The 24,543-nt window shown below is 48.1% G+C and overlaps 3 protein-coding genes across 3 annotated transcripts; 2 read left to right on the forward strand and 1 right to left on the reverse strand.

Moving 5' to 3' along the window:
- Window positions 1-8,939: 8,939 nt before the first annotated feature.
- On the reverse strand, window positions 8,940-11,664 carry CMQ_3 (eukaryotic translation initiation factor 3 subunit; the record flags this gene model as incomplete). Its single annotated transcript, XM_014313942.1, has 3 exons — window positions 8,940-10,205; window positions 10,279-11,258; window positions 11,316-11,664. 3 exons carry the CDS (start codon window positions 11,662-11,664, stop codon window positions 8,940-8,942), a joined length of 2,595 nt encoding a protein of 864 aa, XP_014169417.1.
- Window positions 11,665-12,225: 561 nt separating this feature from the next.
- CMQ_307 (pre-mRNA splicing factor) lies at window positions 12,226-20,018 on the forward strand (the record flags this gene model as incomplete). The annotated part of the gene is made up of 6 exons (XM_014313929.1): window positions 12,226-16,717; window positions 16,780-16,815; window positions 16,878-17,213; window positions 17,265-17,493; window positions 17,553-17,599; window positions 17,665-20,018. 6 exons carry the CDS (start codon window positions 12,226-12,228, stop codon window positions 20,016-20,018), a joined length of 7,494 nt encoding a protein of 2,497 aa, XP_014169404.1.
- A 4,126-nt stretch (window positions 20,019-24,144) lies between these two features.
- Window positions 24,145-24,501, forward strand: CMQ_284 (uncharacterized protein; the record flags this gene model as incomplete). The annotated part of the gene is made up of 1 exon (XM_014313906.1): window positions 24,145-24,501. One exon carries the CDS (start codon window positions 24,145-24,147, stop codon window positions 24,499-24,501), a length of 357 nt encoding a protein of 118 aa, XP_014169381.1.
- Window positions 24,502-24,543: the final 42 nt, after the last annotated feature.

The following is a 24,543-nucleotide window of genomic DNA, read 5'->3' on the forward strand; positions in this document are numbered from 1 at the left end:
TTAGCTAGTAGTAACTTGCGTCTTTTATACTAATAACAATAAAGCTTTTAGTATAAAGAGCTCTAACAACTAGTCTACAATCTATAGCTTACTAAGAAGCAAGAGAAGCATATTATTATATACAATGTTACCTTTTATATAGTCTAGTTAGCAGGATAAACTGTTTGCTAGGTTAGTAGACTTTAGGCGGTGCTTAATCTTAAAGTTAAACGCTAAGAGGCAAAACACCTATTAGGCAATTTAGTTTTAGAGATTCTTTGCTAATGCTTTAACAACGCTTTTTAGCGCTTAGTAGTTAGTTAAGACTACAAATAAGTTCTTTAAACCTTCTAAATAGTAACGCTAGTGCTCTAAGCTTTTAATAATAGCTAGAAGCTCTTACTATTCTACTCTTTACTATATCTTATAGGCTGTTAGCTTGCGCAAGTAGTAAGCAACTAGTTGCTACTTACTATCTACAAGCTAAAAGATAATGCTAAAGATAGCGTAGCCTAATGCATTCGTTTCTACCTACGTAGGCTTTATGTTATTATAGTAGCGAAGAATTGTTGCTATTATAAATGCTATTTTTAGCGATTTAAAAGCAACCTTTGCCTCTTTAGTTAACACAAACGGTTGCATAGTAACAGCTTCGCGCTTACGCGGCAGGCTAGAGCCTATCTTTATTAACTTTGTTAAGGCTTGCACAATGCAAAAGTAGTAGGAAATAAAGCGTTTATAGAAGTTTGCAAACCTTAGAAAGGATTGCACGTCTTATACGTACTTAGGGGCTTTTTAATCGGCAATAGCTTTAACCTGCTTAAAGTCTATAGCTAGCCTTTTTGTAGTAATAACAAACTTTAAGAAATTAATTTCCTCTTTAAAGAATTTATACTTCTTAGGATTTGTATATAGCTGCGCAGCCTCTAGCCGCTTAAAAACTAATTAAAGGTGCTTCTTATACTCTTTCTTAGTCTAAGAGTAGATTAAGATGTTATTTAGGTACACCTTATAAACTATGCCTACTAGCCCTGCTAGTGCGCGGTGGATATATGCTTAAAATGTAGCTAGCACGTTAGTTAGTCTAAAGAGTATAATACAAAACTTAAAGAGCCTAAATTTTATTTAAAAAGTAGTCTTCTACTAATTAAAGGCTTTAACTTAGATCCTATAGTACGCTTTCTTTATATCTACCTTAAAGAACACTTTTACGCTGTCTAAGCAATCTAATAGCTTACTAATTAATAAAAGAGGGTAGCGGTCCTTCTTAGTCACCCAATTTAAACCCTAGTAGTTAACGCATATATAAAGAGTACTATTCTTTTTTAGGATAAAGATTACTAAGGCTCTAGCTAGACTATTACTATAAGCAATCTGCTTGTTTGCTAACAACTTATTAATAAAGCGGCAAAGCTTCTTTTGCTAGGCAAGAGACAGCGGGTATAAAGGGCTATACAGCACCTTTACGCTATCTTCTAGCTTAATTAAGTGCTTTGCGTCCGCTAATAAGGGTAGTTTCTTTGCCTTATTAGTATTAAACACTTTAGTAAACAGTTGTATATAAAACAGCAGTCGCTAGCTAGGGTCTAGTAAAGCTAGATTATTGTCTATAGTAAGAATGTCTAGTTTATAAAGACTTAAATCTAACTATATTAAGTAGATAGCAAACAACTCTTTACTATTACGTAGGCGTTAGCTTATTCGCTTAAAGGTCTTAAAAACTATAATAGCAAATAACTAGGCCTATTAAATAATGTTAATAATAACGCTTAAAAACCTTAGTCTTTTATAACTTAAGATAATGTCTTTGTAGTTAGCGCCTACTTAGCAAACAGCTGTAAAAACTTATATTAATGTGTAAGAAACCTTATTTTTTGTTAGCACAATAGTTAGCTTATATAGGCTACAAGCCTATAGTGCTTTCTTGTTAACAAAGACTAGGTTTAGGTTTAAGTGCTGCTAAAGCAGCTTTAGACTAAGCCGTTAAACAACCTCTAGGTTAACTACATTTAAGTTAGCATAGGAATCTAGGTTTGCAACATGTAAGGGGCTAGTGTGCAATGCGTAGTCACGAAGGCTTAACTGGTTTGTACTGTTGTATTAAGACTTCAACTTAACGAACTATAAGAGATTAGTAGGCAAAGGCCTGCCAGCTAATATATACGTGGCTGGAAGATGCGGTGTAGCGCAAACCCAGTAGGGCGTGGCGCAGCTAAGTGGCTGTGCTAGTCCCGTGCAACGTGTCAAGATAGTTCGTTAAGTCCGCCGCTTGGTAAGCGACTAGTTGCCGAACCGGTGCGTAGGGACGCGTGCGTAGAATACCCTTACACAACAACAGCAGCCCAGCGATTGCTAGGCGTCTATGCCTTAGCTAGGGTATAGCAGCAAGGAATTACATTCTTAGTTAGCTACGCTAGTAGGGTTAATAAAAGGCAAGGCTTCTTTGTTAACCTTGCTAGTTTTCCTAGTTAGAGTAGGTTGCCTCCTAGTTGTTAAGCTCTTAAAGACTATCTTCTAGTTCTGCTTAAAGCTTCTTAACCTGTGCGTAGGTTTTAGGCTTAGAGCACTCTTAAGAGGTGTGCCCGCTCTTGCTATAATTCTAGCACTTTAACGCAACGTTAATGTTGTTTAAACTGCTAAGGTTAGCAGGTTAGGAAGTAGACTAACCTTAGCCAGCAACCGGTTGCAGGCTTAGGTTGCTCCTTGTAAAACCGCGGTTCCTTGTCTTATTATTGTCGCGACGCTATTTCTTTGTTAGCCTGCTAGCTAGCATGCCGTCGACCGTAACCGCCCGCTTCTAGTCGTCCTATCTCTTCCTCCGTTCCTGGCCCTAGGACCAATACTCTTCGCAAGCATTGGCGATCTCTATTGCTGTACTAAAAGACTTGCCGATAGTCTTGTTCTAATACCACTTCGCCAAGTGGTCGTCGAGCCCTCGCTAATACCTCTAGGCGATCTCGCCTGCCTAGTTAAAGGTGTTGCCAATCTTTCGTTACAAGTAGTCCTATTTCCGCTAGTACGCCATCGGCGACTCGCCGCCTTGCCGAAGCATCCAGCTTTCCTTATAGATGCGGTGCATTTGGAATTTAAGGTTTAAGTGTTCCCGACGGATGAACGCGACAAAGTGCGTCTATGTGCAGCGTGTAACTAGGGGTTTACTAGCGCAGAGTTGGTCGCAGTGCTTTCGCTAATCAGCCGCCAGTGCAGTAGTTAGCCGACTACCTGCCTAAATAATCTTTATATCTTCCAACGCGTCGCTGCGTGCATTAGTGTTGTAGGCGTCCTCTATCGTCGCTAACTACTCTTCCGTCTCCGTAGCGGAGGCACTAATTTCTAACCTCTTAATACCGTATTGCGGTGGCTTGTCGTTATGGTGGCGACTGCTAGGCGGTGGCCCCGTAACCCTTGCGGCCATAATGTTGGTCAGTGCCTCTAGCGTCTGCATAATACAAGTGTATTCATCGCTTTGCAGCTGCTTTTTGGCCGGCAAGGTGTTGTTGAGCGGCAAGGTGTCGTTGAGCGGCACATGTACCGGTCTCGTTTCTGATTCGACGGACGGGGTCGGGGTGCCTGCAGATGCTGCGCGCAAGGTGTGGCTGCCGTGCATTGGCGTAGGGGGTGGCATTGGCACGTCCTTGGCTTCTGACAGTTCGCGTGCTGATCGCGGAGTGGCCGCCCTATGATCGGACATTGCTCCTCGTGGAAAAGAAGTTGAAGAATGTAAGGGGCTGGTGTGCAATGCGTGGTCACGAAGGCTTAACTGGTTTGTACTGTTGTATTAAGACTTCAACTTAACGAACTATAGGAGATTGGTAGGCGAAGGCCTGCCAGCTAATATATACGTGGCTGGAAGATGCGGTGTAGCGCAAACCCAGTAGGGCGTGGCGCAGCTAAGTGGCTGTGCTAGTCCCGTGCAACGTGTCAGGATAGTTCGTTAAGTCCGCCGCTTGGTAAGCGACTGGTTGCCGAACCGGTGCGTAGGGACGCGTGTGTGGAATACCCTTACACCACTACTACGTCTATTATGCTCTGCAGGCGCGTTTCCTATATAGTGCGGCATAACTGCTCTATGTATTTAAGCATATAATTAATCTAGTAACTAGCGCTTCTAAACTTATTAAAGGCTAGATAAAAGTGTTGCTTCCTAGCCTATAGCTAGGTGGCGCGCTCTTAGAAGCTGCTAGGTGTCTTAAAGAGCGGTTCGATGCCGCTTTTTAAGATAATATCTTAACTACAAGAGCTGTCTTCGTCAGAGTCCTTGCTACGAGTGCGCTTACCCTTTACTCGGGTTGCTCTCGTATCTAAGAGCTATTGTGTAAGGGGCTAGTGTGCAATGCGTGGTCACGAAGGCTTAACTAGTTTGTACTATTGTATTAAGACTTCAACTTAACGAACTATAGGAGATTAGTAGGCAAAGGCCTGCCAGCTAATATATACGTGGCTGGAAGATGCGGTGTAGCGCAAACCCAGTGGGGCGTGGCGCAGCTAAGTGGCTGTGCTAGTCCCGTGCAACGTGTCAAGATAGTTCGTTAAGTCCGCCGCTTAGTAAGCGACTGGTTGCCGAACCGGTGCGTAGGGACGCGTGTGTAGAATACCCTTACATATTGCTATAGGTCTACTATTCGCTGCTTTAAGCGCTCCGCTTTACGCAGTCGATTATTTTCAGCAATAAGGTCCGCTACCATCTAGTCTATAGTGGGCCTAATAGTCTGCCCTAAGGGGCCTTCGCCCGCATCGTCGTCATCCAGTTGCTTGTAATCCTCCTTTAAGAGATTAGAGTCTTCGTTCTCTACTTCTTCGACGATAGGGTTAAGGGGGTTCTCGACTGTTGCCCCGGAGCTGCTCTCTTCCTGCGCACTACGTGCGTGCGACGTTTGCTTCGTAGTCTTTCGAGGTGCCATTGCTCCTTCTGCCTCCTAACTTGGGTAGCCTAATGGTAGAAGAATTAGGAATTGTTAAAGGTGTACTTGGGTAGGCTAGGTAAGTTAGGCAGGCAAGGAGGTATCTTCTTAACAGGAGGAAGCAGCCGTATATTCAATAGCTAATTCTTGCCTTCTGCACTCTAAGGGAGTGCGGGAGGCACTCTTTATCGTAGGCGCACCTCTGGCGCACCAAGTGCGCAGGACAGGCGCGACCTTGTTTCTACTTGGCCCGTGCGCTAGCACGTGCTGTGGCCTGTGCGCAGACTGCGCCACGCAGCCTGCGCCACTAGCACCGCTTCTAGTTCACGATGTGCATCTAATACGCTGTGCGCATACTGCGTACGGCTTGCGCGTAGCCTGCGTCGGTCCCCTTCCTAGGGCGGCGTTACACTTAAAACGTTTATGCTAAAAGTATTAGTTAGTTACTAAAGGCTTTAACTTATCTTTTTATAAGGCGTAGCTAAGTTCTTTAGTTACTACTATTAAAGTTATTAACTTTTAAATAGTTACTATATAATTGCCTAGCGTTAGAATAATAATATTAACTATAATCTACTAAAGTAGCAACTTGTTTATACTAGCTAAAAACTTTTTAATATATTAGGCTAAGCTTCTAATCTTATTAAAGAACTATTAGTTAGTAGTTAGCTACTAGCGTATATAAGTTAATATACTTACTAATAAGTATAATATATTATTAGCTAGATAGCTAATATAGTATACTAAGTTCTTTAGTAAAGCTATATATAAAAACTTATAGTAAATGTTTAAATAAGCCTTAAAAATATAGTTTAGGTATAAAGCTTACTTTAAAGTTAGCTATTACTTAGTAACTACTATACTAGTAAAGACTTATACTTTTATAAAATAGTATATATACTTAAGAAAAGTATTTTATAAGATTTATGTTAAAGGTGTACTTGGGTAGGCCAGGTAAGTCAGGCAGGCAAGGAGGTATCTTCTTAACAAGAGGAAGTAGCCGTATATTCAATAGCTAATTCTTGCCTCTTGCACTCTAAGGGAGTGCGGGAGGCGCTCTTTATCGTAGGCGCACCTCTGCCGCACCAAGTGCGCAGGGCAGGCGCGACCCCGTTTCTACTTGGCCCGTGCGCTAGCACGTGCTGTGGCCTGTGCGCAGACTGCGCCACGCAGCCTGCGCCACAAGCACCGCTTCTAGTCTACGACGTACATCTAATACGCTGTGCGCATACTGCGTACGGCTTGCGCGTGGCCTGCGTCGGTCCCCTTCCTAGGGCGGCGTTACAATTTATATCTATAAAAAAGTTTATTAAAACTTAAAAATAGCTTTAGTTAAATATTATTTATAAGTAATTATTAGCTAGCTACTATATAATGTTATAAATTATTATATTAACCTACTATGCTAATAAGATTAAAAAAAAAGGCTAAAAAGGTAAAAGTAGTTTTATAAGTATAAATAAATTTATTTTAAAATTATAAAATATACTTACTCTTTTATACTTTAAAGTAATAAAAAAGCTACGTTATTAAATGTTTAAATATATCTTAAAAACTTACTTAACCTTACTTTAATAATAAAGTAAAAAAATATTTAAAATTAAATAAAAGATGTCTTAGTAGCAAACTACCTTTATTATTTAGTTAGTAATAGTTTTATACCTAATAAGTAATAAATAGCTACTAATGCCTTTATTCTACTTTACTAGTAATTAAAAGTCTTAAGCTTTATACTATTATTTTTAGTTAGCGTATACTATACCTTTATATACTTAGTATCTAAAGCTAGCTCCTTTATAACACTTATTAACAGCAACCTAAGCGTTTCTTAAGTAAGATCTAAGCTGCACGCCTCTTAAAAAGCTCTTACGCATAGAACAACCCTTATATTAAGCAAGATCTAGCGTTTACTACCGCTATAGACTAAGCAGTACGTGTACGCTTTTACGTACCTAAATGCAGTCGTATAAGCAAGCAATCCGCAACCGCTTAGCAACCGCTAATAACCTAAAGCACTTAACTCTTTTTCCTAACTTAACATAAAAAGGGTTTTTAACAAGCAAGTGGCTGCCGCGTATACACCTCTAGGCTAACAAGGGCGTTACTTAGGGAGGGGATAGTGTAAGGGTATTCTACACACGCGTCCCTACGCACCGGTTCAGTAACCCGTCGCTTACTAAGCGTTAGACTTAACAAACTATCTTGACACGTTGCACGGGACCAGCACAGCCACTGAGCTGTGCCACGCCCCACTAAGGTTGCGCTACACCGCATCTTCTAGTCACGTATAAATTAGCTGGCAGGCCGTCGCCTACTAGTCTACCATAGTTCATTAAGTTGAAGTTTTAATACACTAGTATAAACACGTTTAAGCCTTTAAAATCACACATTGCACATCAACCCTTACACTTTCTAAGATTAGTAACTGCTTAAACCCTGCCTGTTATTATTCGCTAATAGTAAGGGTATTTATTAAAGCTAAGAAGCGGTTTAGTTTAAGAAAATTGGTGTAAGGGGTGGTGTGCAATGTGTGATTTTAAAGGCCTTAAACGTGTTTGTACTTGTGTATTAAGACTTCAACTTAACGAACTATGGTAGACTAGTAGGCGACGGCCTGCCAGCTAATTTATACGTGACTAGAAGATGCGGTGTAGCGCAACCTTAGTGGGGCGTGGCACAGCTCAGTGGCTGTGCTGGTCCCGTGCAACGTGTCGAGATAGTTCGTTAAGTCCGCCGCTTGGTAAGCGACAAGTTGCCGAACCGGTGCGTAGGGACGCGTGTGTGGAATACCCTTACAATTGGCTTAGGAAGGCCTAATATATAACATATTTTTAACCTTGCCGGCGGCTCTCCTACAGCTTTGCACACTAGCAATTTTATAAATGGATAGGGCGTTAAACAACATAGTACTAGTGCTAAACTGTTTACGGGAAAATTTCCAATAATAACAACTAATATTATGCCTTCCTTCACAGGCATTTTGTCATCGCTAAAGATGAATAGTAGCTTACTATAGGCATTGCAACGGTATTCAAGGGTCCTAAGTAAATTCTACGAGTATATTCCTTAACGTAAAACAGAATGCAACGACGGTTGTCCTAGGTACAGCCTAGTTATGCTAGATTAGCTCCTGTGTGTCAGTAAGATCTTTAAAGTTATCATCGCATTTCAGAACCTAAAGACTTTTCGACGGCAGTTTACGGTTTTTGTTTGTATTACGCCGAAAGGACAAGAGATGTCTAAATAGCATGTACACCATCTTAATATTAATGACCTTATTTGTGAATAACAGCATATTGTCTTGGACTGAATGCGGATAGTCTTCAATGGTAAGGAAAGGTAGATGATATTTTCTAGGTTATAGTATTGCTTATAACAGGCGACTGATATTGGTCCATGCGTTACGATACTTAGTATACAGTTTGTTAGCTAAATATAAAAAACCTCAAAGAGTCCCTCGTTCGATTTACTCGGTCCCATATATTATCGTTTGTTCGAGAGAAGTGCTAGCCGCACTGAGGAATTCCGCCATTCACACCTTGTATATTTATGGAGGTGGCTACATTTTTACCGCCTCCAGGGGTCGACACACATGTCTGGTTTCTGCGATGCCATAGGTTCTCCAAGGGTCAACCTACCTGTAAGGGGCTGGTGTGCAATGCGTGGTCACGAAGGCTTAACTGGTTTGTACTGTTGTATTAAGACTTCAACTTAACGAACTATAGGAGACTGGTAGGCGAAGGCCTGCCAGCTAATATATACGTGGCTGGAAGATGCGGTGTAGCGCAAACCCAGTGGGGCGTGGCACAGCTAAGTGGCTGTGCTAGTCCCGTGCAACGTGTCAAGATAGTTCGTTAAGTCCGTCGCTTGGTAAGCGACTGGTTGCCGAACCGGTGCGTAGGGACGCGTGTGTGGAATACCCTTACACTACCTATGTACGTGTGGCATGTAGTGCATATATTAACGTTATGTCGAGCGTTTTGGCAAGGCCAACAATAACAACCGAAGTAAAGGTCAATTTTAATCTGACTACAGGTGGTTTGACGAACATGACAAAACCTATGCACGAACAGCTGCGCCCAGGGCACCTCCAGTAAACTGTGTACCACCTGCCTGGCGCTGCGTGTTTCCTCCTGCCCGTGGGCCGCCCCGGCCACCTCGCGCACCACCCCTTTGTCCACCCCCCCGACCACGGCCGCCTTGCCTCTCGAATGCATTCGCAGTGCCTTGTGTGCGCTGTTCGAGTGTCCGTTCGTTTGTCTCAATGAGAGCACTTGCTTTGTCGGAAAGCGTGAGCGCCAGGCTTTGCAGGCGACTGAGCTCGACGCCTTTCCGGAAGATGATGGTCTGATTCACTTGATCCAAAGCTGCCGCAAGCTCCTCATGGCTTATCATCTTGCTGATAATGGCTGATGCCTTGAAAGGCTCAAGCTCGAACATGGCGCTCAATGTCTCCACAGCCAACGTATCGTAGAAAGGGGCATACGTGAAGAGGAACGTCCTTACACCTTCTTCCTGGATCTGCTTCGCAAGCATAGCCTTGATGCTATCAGCCTGCGGCATCAACTCCCAGATCTTGATGCCATGGATGAACTCTGTTGCCTTCTTCCACTCCCCAGCAGCCAGGGCTTTCGATGCCTGCATCACATGATCACGAGTGTTTTCTGGAGGCCCAGTGAAGATTTGCCGCTCATGGTACTCAAGCATACGGCGGTAGGTCTTGCTGATTACCCGCTTCTTGATATCAGGCGATGATCCAGTCTGCGCCAGCAATGGGATTTCCAATAGCATGCTGCATGTCAGGTACACACACTCCAAGAGTTCGAGGTTGATGTGCATGTGGAAAGGTAGCTGGCGCTGCCTCTCGATCCGTTCCTGTTCCGGTGAAACTTGGCTATACCGTTGAATCATAACGCCCTGAGCTAGGAGTTCCTTCTGCCTACCACTGCCACAAATTTCTTGCAAGGTGTTCTGGGCATCGTAGACAAGACCCTTCCGAAAAGCGCAGAGGCCGACTTGGACCAGCGTCCTGTTGTAGAGTATCTGAGACTGGACATCAAAACTGCCAATGGTTTCCTGCAGATGCGACATGAGCATCATGTCGCGTGCGTGGTAGTAATCATCGTGGAGGGCTAGGAAATAGATTTCGCAGAGCATAGCGCGTGCGCGGATGATACCCTCGCTATTAGCGAAGAGGTAGCTACACAGCACGTTCAGAAGACGCGTCGGTTCACTGCAGTCTACCCTCGGGGAAATCAAGGAGTCAACATCATCCGCGACAGACTTCCAGCTGCTTTCCTCCAGAATTTTAATGACTTGTGCAGGCTGCGTGCACAGGGAGTAAAACTCGTTAGCTAGTGTGAAGAATGTGTCAATCGCTAGGATCAGTGTCTCATACCTTGAAGTATATATGTTCCAATCTACGCATAATAATGCGGTTCAGGCTCTCCTGGGGAATTTCAAGAGACGAGTCACGGCGGAGAGTCTCATAGTACAGGAGTCCTTGGAAAATGATGTTGTACAGAGAGCTCTCATCCGTAAGACGTTCAATATACTCAGATGTGTGAGGGTCGATGTTCTGCAAGGAGCGAATGAGCTCATCGTCTAGCCTTTCGATGTAGGAGACGATGCTGCCAGGAATTTTGATATAAGCTTGTCCGGCTTCTAGAACCGGAGGCTTCTCATCATCGTCCCATTCTTCAGCACTTTCCAAAACAATAAACTCTTTGTTGTCCCGAAGAATACTGAAAAGAAGCGCCAGTTCTTTTTCAGCAGCTTTCCATTGATCCAAAGGCATGTAAGTTGCGGCACCTGAGCCCAAGTCAAACCGGGCCGAGACAAGCGTCAGGAGGACGCGGATTCGCTGGTACGGAGTGGCGGCAATCTCGTTGAGTTTCACCATTATCTTGATTTGCTCCAGGCGATCCGTGTTCTTCTTGCCACGGGCTTCCATGATCCCCCGAAGGTGCTTTAGGATGCTCTCCGGTGTAAACTGCAAAGTACGGCCGCCCTTTCCGATAGTCTTGAAACTGTTGTCGTCATCCTCTTCGATAGGGGCATCTGAGACTAAATCAAGCACCTTCACCGGCTTCGGCTTCGAAACAGCCTCCTCCTCCTCGTCAGACAGCATAAAGCCATCCTTGTCTTCACGATAGGCGTCAATCTGGGACTGATACTCTTTGACGATCTTCCGTATGCGCTGCTTCACAGCATTCAGGCCTCGCGCACTGGTCGCATTCATCTTTTTCAGGGCGACTTTCTGCATTGAGATGGTCTCATTCATGAAATCTTCGAGATCGGCAACAGCCTTGACGTAAAGTCTGGGTGCTTTTGAGCCAGCACGAAGCTTTTCGGCCTGCTTGTTGAGTTTGTCGAATTCTTTAATTGAAATTAGCAGCCGTCACTCCGAGAACGTGCATACCGTAGGCAACAAACCTGTAGAGACAGAGCCCCAGTCGTTGATTTTCTGTGCGTTTTCGATGGCCGTGATTGTGGCATCCAACTCCTCAAAGCGCTTATCCTTGGCACTCTTGACTTTGGTAGTGGCCTCGTCAGCCTCTTCCTCGCTGTCGGAAGACTCGTCGAGCAAGAATGCGTTGGCGCCACGCTTTTTGGCACCTTCGTCATCGCTGTCTTCATCGCTGTCTTCATCGCTATCGTCATCGCTGTCGTCGTCGTCCTCATCGTCGTCCACTTCCTCCTCTTCCTCCTCTTCGGAGTAAAGCTCCTCCTCGTCGGAGCTGCTCTCACTCGAGCTATCGTCAACAGTAAATCTCGCAGCCATCTTGAAAGCCGTATTAGACGTAATGACTGAACGTGTTCGTTTAGACTGGCAACGAAGCACAGAAAAAAGTGGCACACGAGGGGAAAAAAATAACCATGCAAAAAATAAGTTTTAGTGGGGTGTGGCTTCAGTACTGGGGCTTGCAAAATGTTTCGGACCGCATTAATGTTTGCCAGCTGACAGAGGTCACGTGCTACACCGTAGTGCATTGATACGTAGTATCGGGTGGCAAAAAAAATATGCTAGTAGTTCTGAAATTCAACGAGCTTCGCAACTGTCGCGTCTGGCCTAGAACAAATTTCGTCCATCATCCTTTTGAGGAGGGGGCTATCACATCTTCAGCGGTGCTTCTTCGCTCAGACTGAGCCGTTTACACCAAGATATCTTGTACAGAATTATCACCGAAGGCCAGATATTCGACGCGAAAACCTGCGAAAAAGAACCGTTGTTTACCGTGTTTGACACGGTTCACGACCGAAAATGTCGTCCTTGCCTCCCCCCCCTCCAGGATGGGCTCCTCCGCCTTCTTCACCTCCTCCTCCTCCTCCTCCTGATTCCTGGATGCTTCCTCCTCCTCCTGCGGCCCCCCCGCCACCCTCCCCGCCTGGGTTCAAGCCTCTCACTGGTGCCGACATTGCGAAACTTCAGCAGAAGAAGAACGAATGGCTTCGGACGCATCGCAATCGATTTGGCGAGAAGAGAAGGGGCGGCTTTGTTGAGACGCAGAAAGCCGACATGCCACCGGAACATCTGCGGAAGATCGTGAAAGATATTGGCGATGTTTCCCAGAAGAAATACACCAGCGACAAGAGAAGCTACCTGGGTGCTCTCAAATTCATGCCCCATGCAGTTTTGAAACTTCTAGAGAACATGCCGATGCCTTGGGAATCAGCACGAGAAGTAAAGGTTCTTTATCACGTCAATGGGTGCCTGACTCTTGTCAATGAAGTGCCTCGCGTTATCGAGCCAGTATTCCACGCGCAATGGGCAACTATGTGGACTGCCATGCGGAAAGAGAAGAGTGACAGGAGGCTTTTCAAGCGCATGCGATTTCCTCCATTTGACGATGAAGAGCCTCCACTGTCTTGGTCTGAGAACATCGAAGATGTGGAGCCCTTGGAACCTATTCAAATGGAGCTCGATGAAGAAGAAGACGAAGCCGTCTACGAGTGGTTTTATGACAACAGACCATTAGTCGATACGCCTCATGTCAATGGACCAAGCTACAAAGCCTGGAACCTCTCATTGCAGCAGATGGCTACTTTGTACCGCCTCAGTCGTCCATTAATGACCGGCATCCACGACGAAAACTACTTCTACCTCTTCGAGCCGCAGAGCTTTTTCACTTCCAAAGCGCTGAATGTTGCTCTTCCTGGCGGGCCGCGATTTGAACCGCTATACAAGGATATCGATCCGAACGACGAGGACTTTGGCGAGTTTAATGCTATAGACCGCATTATTTTCCGGAGCCCAATTCGAACAGAGTCTCGGGTTGCATTTCCGCATCTGTACAACTCCTTACCCAGAAGCGTTCAGAACTCCTGGTACGCTTTCCCGCAGAGCGTATATAGAGTGTCGGATAATGCAGCCCTACCTACGTTTCATTTTGAGTCGTCTATCAACCCGGTCTCATCGCGCTCCTCTGCGTCGAAGTATACCACTGTCAGCCATGAAGACGAGCTTTTTGGACCTGGCCGCAACGAAGAACCGGATGATGATGTATTTGAACTGCCTGCGGGATTGTCGCCCTTCCTTGCTGATGAGGCCCTTGCAACGGATGACACGACCTCCGCCATCGAGTTGTGGTGGGCACCGTATCCTTTTGATCGTCGATCTGGCCATATGGTCCGCGCTCAAGACGTTCCTTTGGTCAAAAAATTCTATCTGGATCATCCTCCTCCCGACCTACCTCTGAAAATACACGTATCCTACCAGAAGCTCTTGAAGACGTACGTCCTCAATGAGTTGCACAAGAAGAAGCCTAAGACACTGCAGAGGCAGGATCTTCTCCAGACGCTAAAACAGACAAAGTTCTTCCAACAGACGACAATTGACTGGGTTGAAGCTGGCCTGCATGTCTGCAGACAGGGGTTCAATATGCTTAACCTGCTTATACACCGGAAGAACCTCACATATCTTCACCTGGACTACAATTTCAACTTGAAGCCGGTCAAGACTTTGACCACGAAGGAGCGGAAGAAGTCTCGCTTCGGAAACGCGTTCCATCTGATGCGTGAGATCTTGCGGTTGACCAAGCTGATTGTGGACGCACATGTCCAGTATCGTCTTGGCAACATTGACGCTTTCCAACTGGCTGATGGTATTCTCTACGCATTCAACCATGTTGGCCAACTGACTGGAATGTACCGGTACAAGTACAAGCTGATGCACCAAATCAGATCTTGTAAAGACCTCAAGCATCTTATCTACTTCAGCTTCAACATTGGTTCTGTTGGAAAGGGCCCTGGCTGTGGTGTGTGGGCACCAGCTTGGAGGGTGTGGCTTTTTTTCATGCGTGGTATCATTCCTCTACTGGAACGCTGGTTGGGCAACTTGCTTTCCCGTCAGTTCGAGGGTCGGCACAGCAAGGGCGTGGCCAAAACGGTCACCAAGCAGAGAGTGGAATCCCATTTTGACCTTGAGCTTCGTGCGTCTGTCATGGACGACTTGATGGACATGATGCCTGAGGGCATCAAGCAGAACAAGATCAATACAGTTCTCCAGCATCTGTCTGAGGCCTGGCGGTGCTGGAAGAGTAATATTCCTTGGAAGGTGCCTGGCTTGCCCGCGCCCATCGAGAATGTGATTCTTCGATATGTCAAAGCAAAAGCAGACTGGTGGATTTCTGTTGCGCACTACAACCGAGAGCGTATTCGGCGAGGTGCCACTGTGGACAAAACTGTGGCGAAGAAGAACGTTGGTCGACTCACGCGTCTGTGGCTGAAAGCAGAACAAGAGAGACAGCACAACCACATGAAAGACGGTCCCTACGTGTCCTCTGAAGAGGCCGTTGCAATATATACGACGACGGTACACTGGCTGGAGTCGAGGAAATTCTCACCTATTCCATTTCCTAGTGTATCGTACAAGCACGACACGAAGATACTGATTCTGGCCCTCGAGAGACTTCGCGAGTCCTACTCGACAAAGGGCAGGCTGAATCAAAGCCAGCGAGAGGAGCTCGCGTTAATCGAGCAGGCATATGACAACCCAGGAACGACGCTAGAGCGAATCAAGAGATTCCTGCTCACCCAGAGAGCTTTCAAAGAGGTTGGCATCGACATGAACGACAACTACAGCACTATCAACCCTGTGTACGACATTGAGCCGATTGAGAAAATCAGCGATGCGTATCTAGATCAGTATCTGTGGTATCAAGCAGACCAGCGCCACCTCTTTCCTGCTTGGATCAAGCCCTCAGACTCTGAAGTCCCACCGTTGTTGGTGTACAAATGGACGCAGGGCATCAACAACTTGCAGACTGTCTGGGAGACAGAAACCGGCGAGTGCAACGTCTTGATCGAGACACAGCTGTCCAAAGTTTATGAGAAGATCGAGCTCACTCTACTCAATTCCTTACTGCGACTGGTTATGGATCACAACTTGGCCGACTACATTACTGCCAAAAACAATGTGACGCTTGCATACAAGGATATGAGCCATGTCAACAGCTATGGCATGATCCGGGGCCTTCAGTTCTCTGCCTTTGTCTTCCAGTACTATGGATTGATTCTAGACTTGCTATTGCTCGGACCACAGCGCGCCAGTGAGATTGCCGGGCCGCCTCAAAGCCCAAACGATTTTCTTCAGTTCCAAGACCGGGACACGGAGACAAAGCATCCGATCCGTCTTTACACCAGATATATCGACAAAATTTGGGTGTTTTTGCGGTTTTCGGCCGAGGAGTCGCGTGATTTGATTCAGCGGTTCTTGACCGAGCAGCCTGACCCCAATTTCGAAAATGTCATAGGCTACAGGACAAAGAAGTGCTGGCCTCGCGATTCTCGGATGCGTCTGATGCGACACGACGTCAACTTGGGAAGAGCCGTATTCTGGGACTTGAAGAATCGGCTACCTCGGTCCGTGACTACGATCGAGTGGGAAGACACGTTCGCCAGCGTGTACAGTCGAGACAACCCGAATCTGCTTTTCTCCATGTGTGGATTTGAAGTCCGCATCCTGCCCAAGACACGCAACCAAAACGATGAATTTCCAGTCAAGGACAGTGTCTGGTCTTTGGTCGACAATACCACCAAAGAAAGAACTGCGCACGCGTTCCTTCAGGTGACGGAGGAAGACGTCCACAAATTCAACAACCGCATTCGCCAGATTTTGATGTCCTCTGGGTCGACAACGTTTACCAAGATTGCGAACAAGTGGAACACGGCTTTGATTGCGCTCTTCACCTATTACCGCGAGGCTGCTGTCTCAACAGTGAATCTTTTGGATACCATTGTCAAGTGCGAAACAAAAATTCAGACGCGTGTCAAGATTGGGCTGAACTCGAAAATGCCATCTCGATTTCCACCTGCTGTGTTCTACACACCGAAGGAGCTGGGAGGTCTTGGGATGATCTCAGGCTCTCATATTCTCATTCCAGCTAGTGATAAGCGGTGGTCCAAACAGACCGATGTTGGCGTAACTCACTACCGCGCGGGCATGACACATGGCGATGAGACGTTGATTCCAAACATTTTTCGTTATATCATTCCTTGGGAGGCAGAGTTTATCGACTCTCAACGTGTCTGGACCGAGTATTCTCAGAAGCGACTCGAAGCCAATCAGCAAAATCGACGGCTTACGCTAGAAGATCTTGAGGACAGCTGGGATCGAGGGCTACCGCGTATCAACACACTCTTTCAGAAGGACCGGAGCACTCTGAGCTTTGACAAAGGCTTCCGGGCCCGGGCCGAGTTCAAGATTTACCAGTTGATGAAGAGCAATCCATTCTGGTGGACCAGTCAACGGCATGACGGCAAGCTATGGAATCTGAATGCCTACCGCACAGACGTTATCCAGGCCTTGGGGGGCGTTGAAACGATCCTGGAGCATTGTAAGCATGGCATATCTTTGTTCACATCCATTTTGTGGTCAAACTTTACTAACTAGATTCAGGTCTTTTTAAAGCCACCGGGTTTGATAGCTGGGAAGGTAAGCGCGCGGTTGCTTTCATTGTTACATGCCTCGCTCTACAATACTAACTATTTTTGAAGGACTTTTCTGGGAAAAGGCTTGCCTGGCGTATGGCACTATGCTTTTGCGATATGATGGCAGCCGTGTTCGGGTCGAGGACGTTCGGGACGGTGACTTACTGCTTGGTCCAGATGGCGAGCCGCGACGGGCATTCAATATCGTCGATGGCAAAGAACGGCTTTATCGGATCACAGTTGGAGATGGCAAAGAAGATCTTGTCGTAACCTCGAACCATATTCTGGCGCTCCACCGGCAGAAGAACGATTCTGGACATGCAACTGATTCATCTGATGACTGCTTCGACTCGATCGAGATGACGGCCTCCCAGTTTGCTAAGCTAGAGCCAGAGGAAAGAGGTGTACATCGTCTCTTCTCGAGCGATACCACATGCCTTCATCCCACAACAGGCGCTCCCAAGCTGAGCAGACTGGCCATCAAGGACATAGCTCTTGAAGAACACGAGACAAAATGGGCTGGTTTCAGAACTGATTGCGATCAGCTTTACCTTCGGGACGATTACCTTGTGCTACACAACAGTGGCTTTGAAGAATCCATGAAGTTCAAAAAATTGACAAATGCCCAGCGCTCTGGTCTCAACCAGATCCCAAATCGTCGCTTCACCTTGTGGTGGAGTCCGTAAGTTTTCCACTCAGGACCGAAAGGAGTCGCGCAACATGGGCTAACAAATATTATAGCACAATCAACCGAGCAGACGTCTATGTCGGTTTCAGAGTGCAGCTAGGTTAGTCATTTGGCACTGTTTCTATTCCTGGCTTGCTTCGGAGGGTTTTATGCTGACCGGTACAGATCTCACTGGCATCTTCTTGCATGGCAAAATTCCAACGCTGAAGATTTCGCTGATTCAGATATTTCGAGCGCATTTGTGGCAAAAGATCCACGAGTCTGTTGTCATGGATCTCTGTCAGGTTTTTGACCAGGAGCTTGAATCCCTGGGGATTGAGTCGGTGCAGAAAGAGACCATCCACCCTCGAAAGTCGTACAAGATGAACAGCTCCTGTGCGGACATCCAGCTTTTCGCTAGCCACAAGTGGAATGTCACACGGCCGTCCTTGCTCTTTGACTCCAAGGACACCATTGAATCAACGACCACTGACAAATTCTGGATCGATGTTCAGCTGCGGTACGGTGACTACGACTCGCACGACATAGAGCGCTACGTCCGCGCAAAGTACCTGGACTACACAACGGATACCATGAGCCTTTACCCGTCTCCGACAGGGCTGATGATCGGCATTGACTTGGCGTACAATTTGTATTCCGCCTTCGGACAGTACTTCCCCGGCCTCAAGATTCTCATCCAGCAGGCTATGACGAAGATCATGAAGGCCAATCCGGCGCTTTACGTTCTACGGGAGCGCATCCGGAAGGGGTTGCAGTTATACGCTTCTGAAAGCAATCAGGAGTTTTTGAACTCGCAGAACTACTCGGAATTGTTCAGCAACCAAACACAATTGTTCATTGACGACACAAACGTGTACCGAGTGACGATCCACAAGACATTCGAGGGTAATTTGACAACAAAGCCTATCAACGGTGCAATCTTCATATTCAACCCACGCACGGGCCAGCTATTCCTGAAGATCATCCACACGAGCGTTTGGGCTGGCCAAAAGCGTCTAGGACAGCTGGCCAAGTGGAAGACGGCAGAAGAAGTCGCTGCGCTTATTCGATCGCTGCCTGTTGAAGAGCAGCCGAAGCAGCTCATTGTCACGCGGAAGGGCTTGCTGGACCCTCTGGAAGTTAACCTGCTTGACTTTCCTAACATTTCCATTCGTGCATCCGAACTGCAACTTCCCTTCCAGGCTGCGATGAAGGTAGAGAAGCTTGGAGACATGATTTTGCGGGCGACAGAGCCACAGATGGTTCTCTTCAACCTGTACGACGAGTGGCTTAAAAGCGGCATCTCGTCGTATACTGCTTTCTCTCGTCTTATCCTCATCTTGCGCGCTCTACACGTCAATCCCGACAAGACGAAGCTTATCCTTCGGCCAGACAAGACGGTCATCACCCAAGACCATCACATCTGGCCAACTCTGACGGACGAGGAGTGGATCAAGGTAGAGACCCAGCTTCGCGATCTCATCCTGAATGACTATGGAAAGAAGAACAATGTGAACGTCTCCAGTCTCACCAACAGTGAGGTGCGCGATATCATACTGGGAATGGAGATTTCAGCGCCATCGATGCAACGGCAGCAGGCGGCCGAGATCGAGAGGCAGCAGCAAGAGCAGCAGCAGCTCACGGCTACCACAACCAAGACTCACAATGTTCATGGAGAAGAAATGATCGTTACTACGACGTCTCAATTTGAGCAGCAGACGTTTGCCTCGAAAACGGAGTGGCGGACCAGGGCCATTGCCACATCAAACCTGAGGACAAGATCCAACAACATCTATGTCTCACCTTCTGATAGTGATGTGGAGAGCATAACGTATGTCATGCCCAACAACATTTTGAAGAAGTTCATCACAATCGCCGACCTGCGCGTCCAAGTGGCTGGGTATTTGTACGGGTCATCCCCTCCGGAGACAGACCAGGTGAAGGAAATCAGATGCATTGTGCTGGTGCCACAGATAGGGGGGCTCAGAAGTGTACAACTGCCGGAGGGCCTGCCGCAGCACCAGTTTCTCAACGGCTTGGAACCTTTGGGCGTCATTCACACGGTGTCTGGAAACGAACTTCCGTACATGTCCGCTGCGGACGTGACGGAGATGGCTCGGTTGCAGGAAGCGCACGAGTCATGGAGTCAGAACCGGAACCAGACTGTATCTGTGTCCGTTTCTTTCACTCCGGGTAGTGTTTCCCTTTCGGCATGGGGACTGACACCACAGGGACTGAGGTGGGGCGCGGAAAACAAGGACACGCAGAGCGATCAGCCGCAAGGGTTTACTACAAGCATGGGTGAGAAGCGAAAATTTCTGCTAAGCCCCAAGTACAAAGGCTTCTTCCTGGTGCCGGAGTCCGGCAGGTGGAATTACAGCTTCATGGGGACGGATTTTGCTGGTCTGGCAAAGAAGAGCGTGCATGTCAAGCTGGACACGCCTCTTTCATTCTACAGTGATCTCCATCGCCCCTTGCACTTCCAGAACTTTTCCGAGCTGGAGGACATCTGGGTTGACCGCAGTGACAACTTTGCTTAAGGTGGTGGAGTGGCAGGGATATGGGATCGCGATTGTCCTGACAATTGGCAAGATGGACGAAAAGTGATATAAGCAGTAAGGTGAACTGGCGGGGAGAAGAGTGTACGTGTCGTGTCGTGTTTTGATCTGTGTCTTTTGCCTGGGCGAGGTGGTTAGTTGGTGAACTTTATATCGCTTTTATTTATCCCATTGAACTTTCTAGGCCGACAAATATGGAAGCAGAGAGAGGGAGCGAAAGACCCTCTCCCCGCCCTGTTACAGTGCCTTTTCTTGGAGGGAAAAGGGCAATGTGATTTAAATCAGCATATTGTGTATTTGTGACATGCAACCTCATAAGAAAGCCCCATGGCGACGGAGGGGACTAGGAATAGCCGTGATTGGTTACGTACCCCGGGCTTTAAACTGTAGGGCTGCTGCTAGGTTGTAAAGGGGTGCCAGTCCATCTACTGCAGGGTGGTAGTTTGATATTACTTGTTCGAGCACAACGTCATCTGCAACGGGTATACCGAAAAAGCATCACACGAACAAATACGATGCCAAGGGTGCTTTGATAAGAAGTGGGCGGGAATTGGGCAAGCTGAAAGGCAGCTGATCATAGGATGATGAGCTGAGATATTAGCAGGTGGTAATAAGAAATTTGCGAATATTCATGCATTTATGCGTCGTGGTGGGCCCTTGGGGAATGCTGACTCTCTTAGGGAAAGGGGAAGCCAATGAGAGACCGATCATAGCGACAGCCCGGTTTTTGCTTTGACCACACAAAAACACAATGCGGCGAAGGACCCAAGCCAAGGCTCGAACGATTGGACAATCAAGGTTACAGAAACAGGGGTGGGATAGAATCGAGTCGAGTATCTCACACCCGGATTCTCGGGAGGGACTATTGATTTCGCCCGTCGCTTTCAATTTCCTTCTAACGCACAATGGCCGTGTTGCCGAGCGATGACGCCAGTGGAGCGAATGGCGAAATGGTTACCAGGGTCGCAAATACGGGTACGGGTACGATTCGACTCGCACATCCTAACTGGCACACCAGTGCACGCGTCTGGGGTTGGTATTGAGCGTCGCTTGCAGGAGGTCGGCGAACACGAGAGAATACTCTGTATGTAGGATGCTTTAGGCCAAGGCCCAAATATAAGCCGGACGATCAGGAGTGTCCGGCACGAAAGGCTTCTGCGACACGGTACGGAGTACGGAGTAGACTGGCATGTATCATACCTGTGGCGGGGCTGTGGCTAAGCTGTGGCGGCTGGTCAGGGCATTGCAAAACACGCTATGTTCGACATGCGTAGGGCCGTGCTCGCCTAAATTTGGAATGACTACTGTAAGATACGGAGCACAAGCTCTCTTTCTCGTACGGAGTACTCCGAGCTCCGGTACGCGTAATGAAAATAAAGAAGGGAAGCCTTCCACAGCGGATGTCGACCAGGAAGGAGTGGCCGGCGCTAGAAGCTGTTTCCATCGTTCTAGAAAGAACAATCCATTACGAGTAGCTCATTTCCCCGGAGCACAGCATAACGACACTTTTAATTGCTAGGTTGCGGCATACCCACCCCATTCATGCGCATCCATGTCGCCCCCATAAAACAAGCCCGGCGCGGAGCAGCATCTTGAGCGACGTGGAGCTTCGTCACGCACATCCCACCCCAATGGACGACAGCGTGTGTTGTGCGGGTACGAGTGCTGCCATGCCGGAACCGAGACGTGTGCGACGGCCAGGGCGCATAAACACGGCGGGATGCAGCAATCTAGGTGTTGCCGAAGGGGGCTGTCGTGTGAGACCTGCTTTCAGCCTGTTCCAGCGGTACTGCCATCAGGCCTTGTTTCTCGCTGTCTGCAGTGAGTGTGCGGAGTAGCCAGCAGCTTCAGGCCTGTCTGTCTGCTGTGCCATCGAGGCTTCCCGGCAACCTGGTCCAGCAGTTCTACGACGTACGCCACGCTGCCGTTGTGGCCGGCACACGCTATCCGTGGGTCCCTCCCTGTGTCTCGTGTGCAAGTACGGAGTATGGGTACCGACTTGCAGGGGTCTCCCCCTGCTCTCACAATGACCGGTGTGCTCGACCTGTCAACCTTCTGTGGCCCTACGACGTAAGATACTATCTATGGTCCCGAGCGTGACAGGAGTGCGGTATGTATGGAGTGTCCGTATCCTATCAGGAGTGCAAGTACGGGCACACCTGCCGAATCTCAAAAGCAATATCGACTGTGGAAAAGACCAGCAGGAATAGGGGGCCGTTGGAGGCCGCGGTGGTCTCGAGACCGTCAGATATTGTTATTTGAGCCCCATCGCTCACTTCTGTCGCGGAGCATTACTCTTTCTGGAGAACCTAAGCAGAACTCTCGCTTACCGTCCCGCCGGGCTCCTCTTGACAATTTCTTGCCTAGCCTGCCACTCTGATGGCTAGTCAGGGATGAAATCATCTCCCGTGGGACTCGTCATTGCATGCGAATTAATACACTCCCGCCATGGTTGCGTTGCATTGCGAGCAATCCTTCTGGGAGAGGCGTCCGAAAGTACAAGGCATGCCTCGCATACCCCAGCACGCTTCCTCCCTTGACCGCTCAACAAGTTCGCTATTGCGTCAGATAACGATTAGTTCACACATTCCCACAAAGCTTACTGACATCACTACTGTGCTTCGAATGGCTCCCAGCCGTCGGTGTCTCGCCTGCCGTCTCCATTGCCAAGAGCATGGCAGAGCATGGTAGGATGCGTCTCACCTTCGCCCTGCCAATCCAGCCGTGTGCTCCGTACTCCGTATTCTTCAACGTGCTATCAAGATCTATTTCCGTTTGGACAACACCTCACTTCCCCTCCCCACCGCTGCCAGTACCACCCTATGGGGCCTCTTATTTGGAGTATGCTGGCTTAGCACAAGTGGTTGGTTGGAAGGGCCTGGGGACAGGGAAAGGAAGATTCCCTACCCTTTAGCTCAGCCGAGAGCCCTCGGCCGATACTTTCCGTCCTGCTCCTCCCTGTCTGTTATTTCTCTTCCTCGTGCCCTGTCGTCTTCCTTCCCATATTCCAAGAGTATTCCATCCTAAGCCGCTGCCCCCTCTCCATCATCCCTGCTCGCTGTCAGATGGGGCCTGCTGTTCTATATTCGGCTTACAAGGCATGGCATAAGATCACCAAATTATGCTACCCTGTCGTCGTTGGTCAAGGTAATTGAGAACCCACCCCCCCTCGCAGCCCGACCCAGCTCGGGAACAAGGCTTGTCTACACATGGCAGCCGCTTAAACTGTTTTCGAGTCTATGGCGCAAACAGGTCGGTCCTCTTAAGTTGACCTATCGCCCCCCTCCCCTCTCCTGCCCTTAGCACTAAGGCTCTTACCTGTCACACATCTTACGCCTCCTGCCATCTCTAGCACACACGAACTGACCCCCGCAACTTTCTCTTTCTTACCATCCACTGAGTACGGGGCCATTATTGGACAACGTCTCGCAGACCACGCTGCCACCTGACCTGCCACAGCCCCCTCTTTTGCCTTGTTTTCAGACGGTTGACGAAGACACATGGTCGGCTACGCTCCCGAGAGAGTATACCTCCGAACTCTGACAGATACTCTACGACTCTGCCTGAGGAACTAGCTCTTACAAGAGAGTGAGAGTCCTTGTGCAATACGCCTCCCCGAAGCTACTACTCGAACCCGCCACAGCCGCCAGATCTTATTACCGCCTCGCATTCTCCTCGAACCGCTGTCCACCACCAATAGGCTGTCTGGTGCACCAATCAGACTTCCTCAGAGCTGCCCACCCGTACCAGCCACTTCGACAGACTTTGCCCCCGACAGGAGGACCAGCACCAGGGAGAAAGCCCTGGAGCACCACGAGCTGCACGGACGGTCGTCTTGAAATTCACCACCCGCTGTTTTCCTCACATTTGAATTTATCTTTCCCAACTGTAAGCGAGACCGGACTCTAACGACGACGACTGCAAAGCACACCACACGTTTCTGCAGCCCTCTGTAAGCACAAAATATTTTCGTCGCAGCCCCCAGGGGCCCCGGTATATCAAATTATTTCCCTTCAGACCCCAGCGGCCAGCCAGGGCGGCTCGCTCTGGCGTAACCCATGTATCGGAGACACGCTGGCGAGCAACTACAGGGTAGGACCAGACTACAATGTCGATTACTCCCCCCAGGACTCGCATCTGGGCGAGCAGAATCAACAGCAACACGGCTACGAGCCTCACCATCACCGAGCGTCTCTTCACCACTCGACCGCACCGACGCTTGAGCCTATCGAGCATCATCCACACCACCAGCAACATCAAGCAATGTCACACCATCATGCCGCCGCTGCTGCGGCAGCCGCCGCCGCCGCTGCTGTTCACCACTCCCACCAGGTACTCGTGGACCCGGGCCAGATGGGCACACACCATGCAGTACCTCGGCATCTTGGCCACCACCCGGGACAATCCCATTATGGAACGCCAGGACCACCACATGCCGCTATGGCACCGCTCTATCGACCCCTAAGCGGCCCGTCTGGCCCCTCATCTGGCGTCAAACGGTCTCGCC

Source organism: Grosmannia clavigera (assembly GCF_000143105.1).
Source record: "Grosmannia clavigera kw1407 unplaced genomic scaffold GCSC_179, whole genome shotgun sequence".
NCBI lineage: Eukaryota > Fungi > Ascomycota > Sordariomycetes > Ophiostomatales > Ophiostomataceae > Leptographium > Leptographium clavigerum.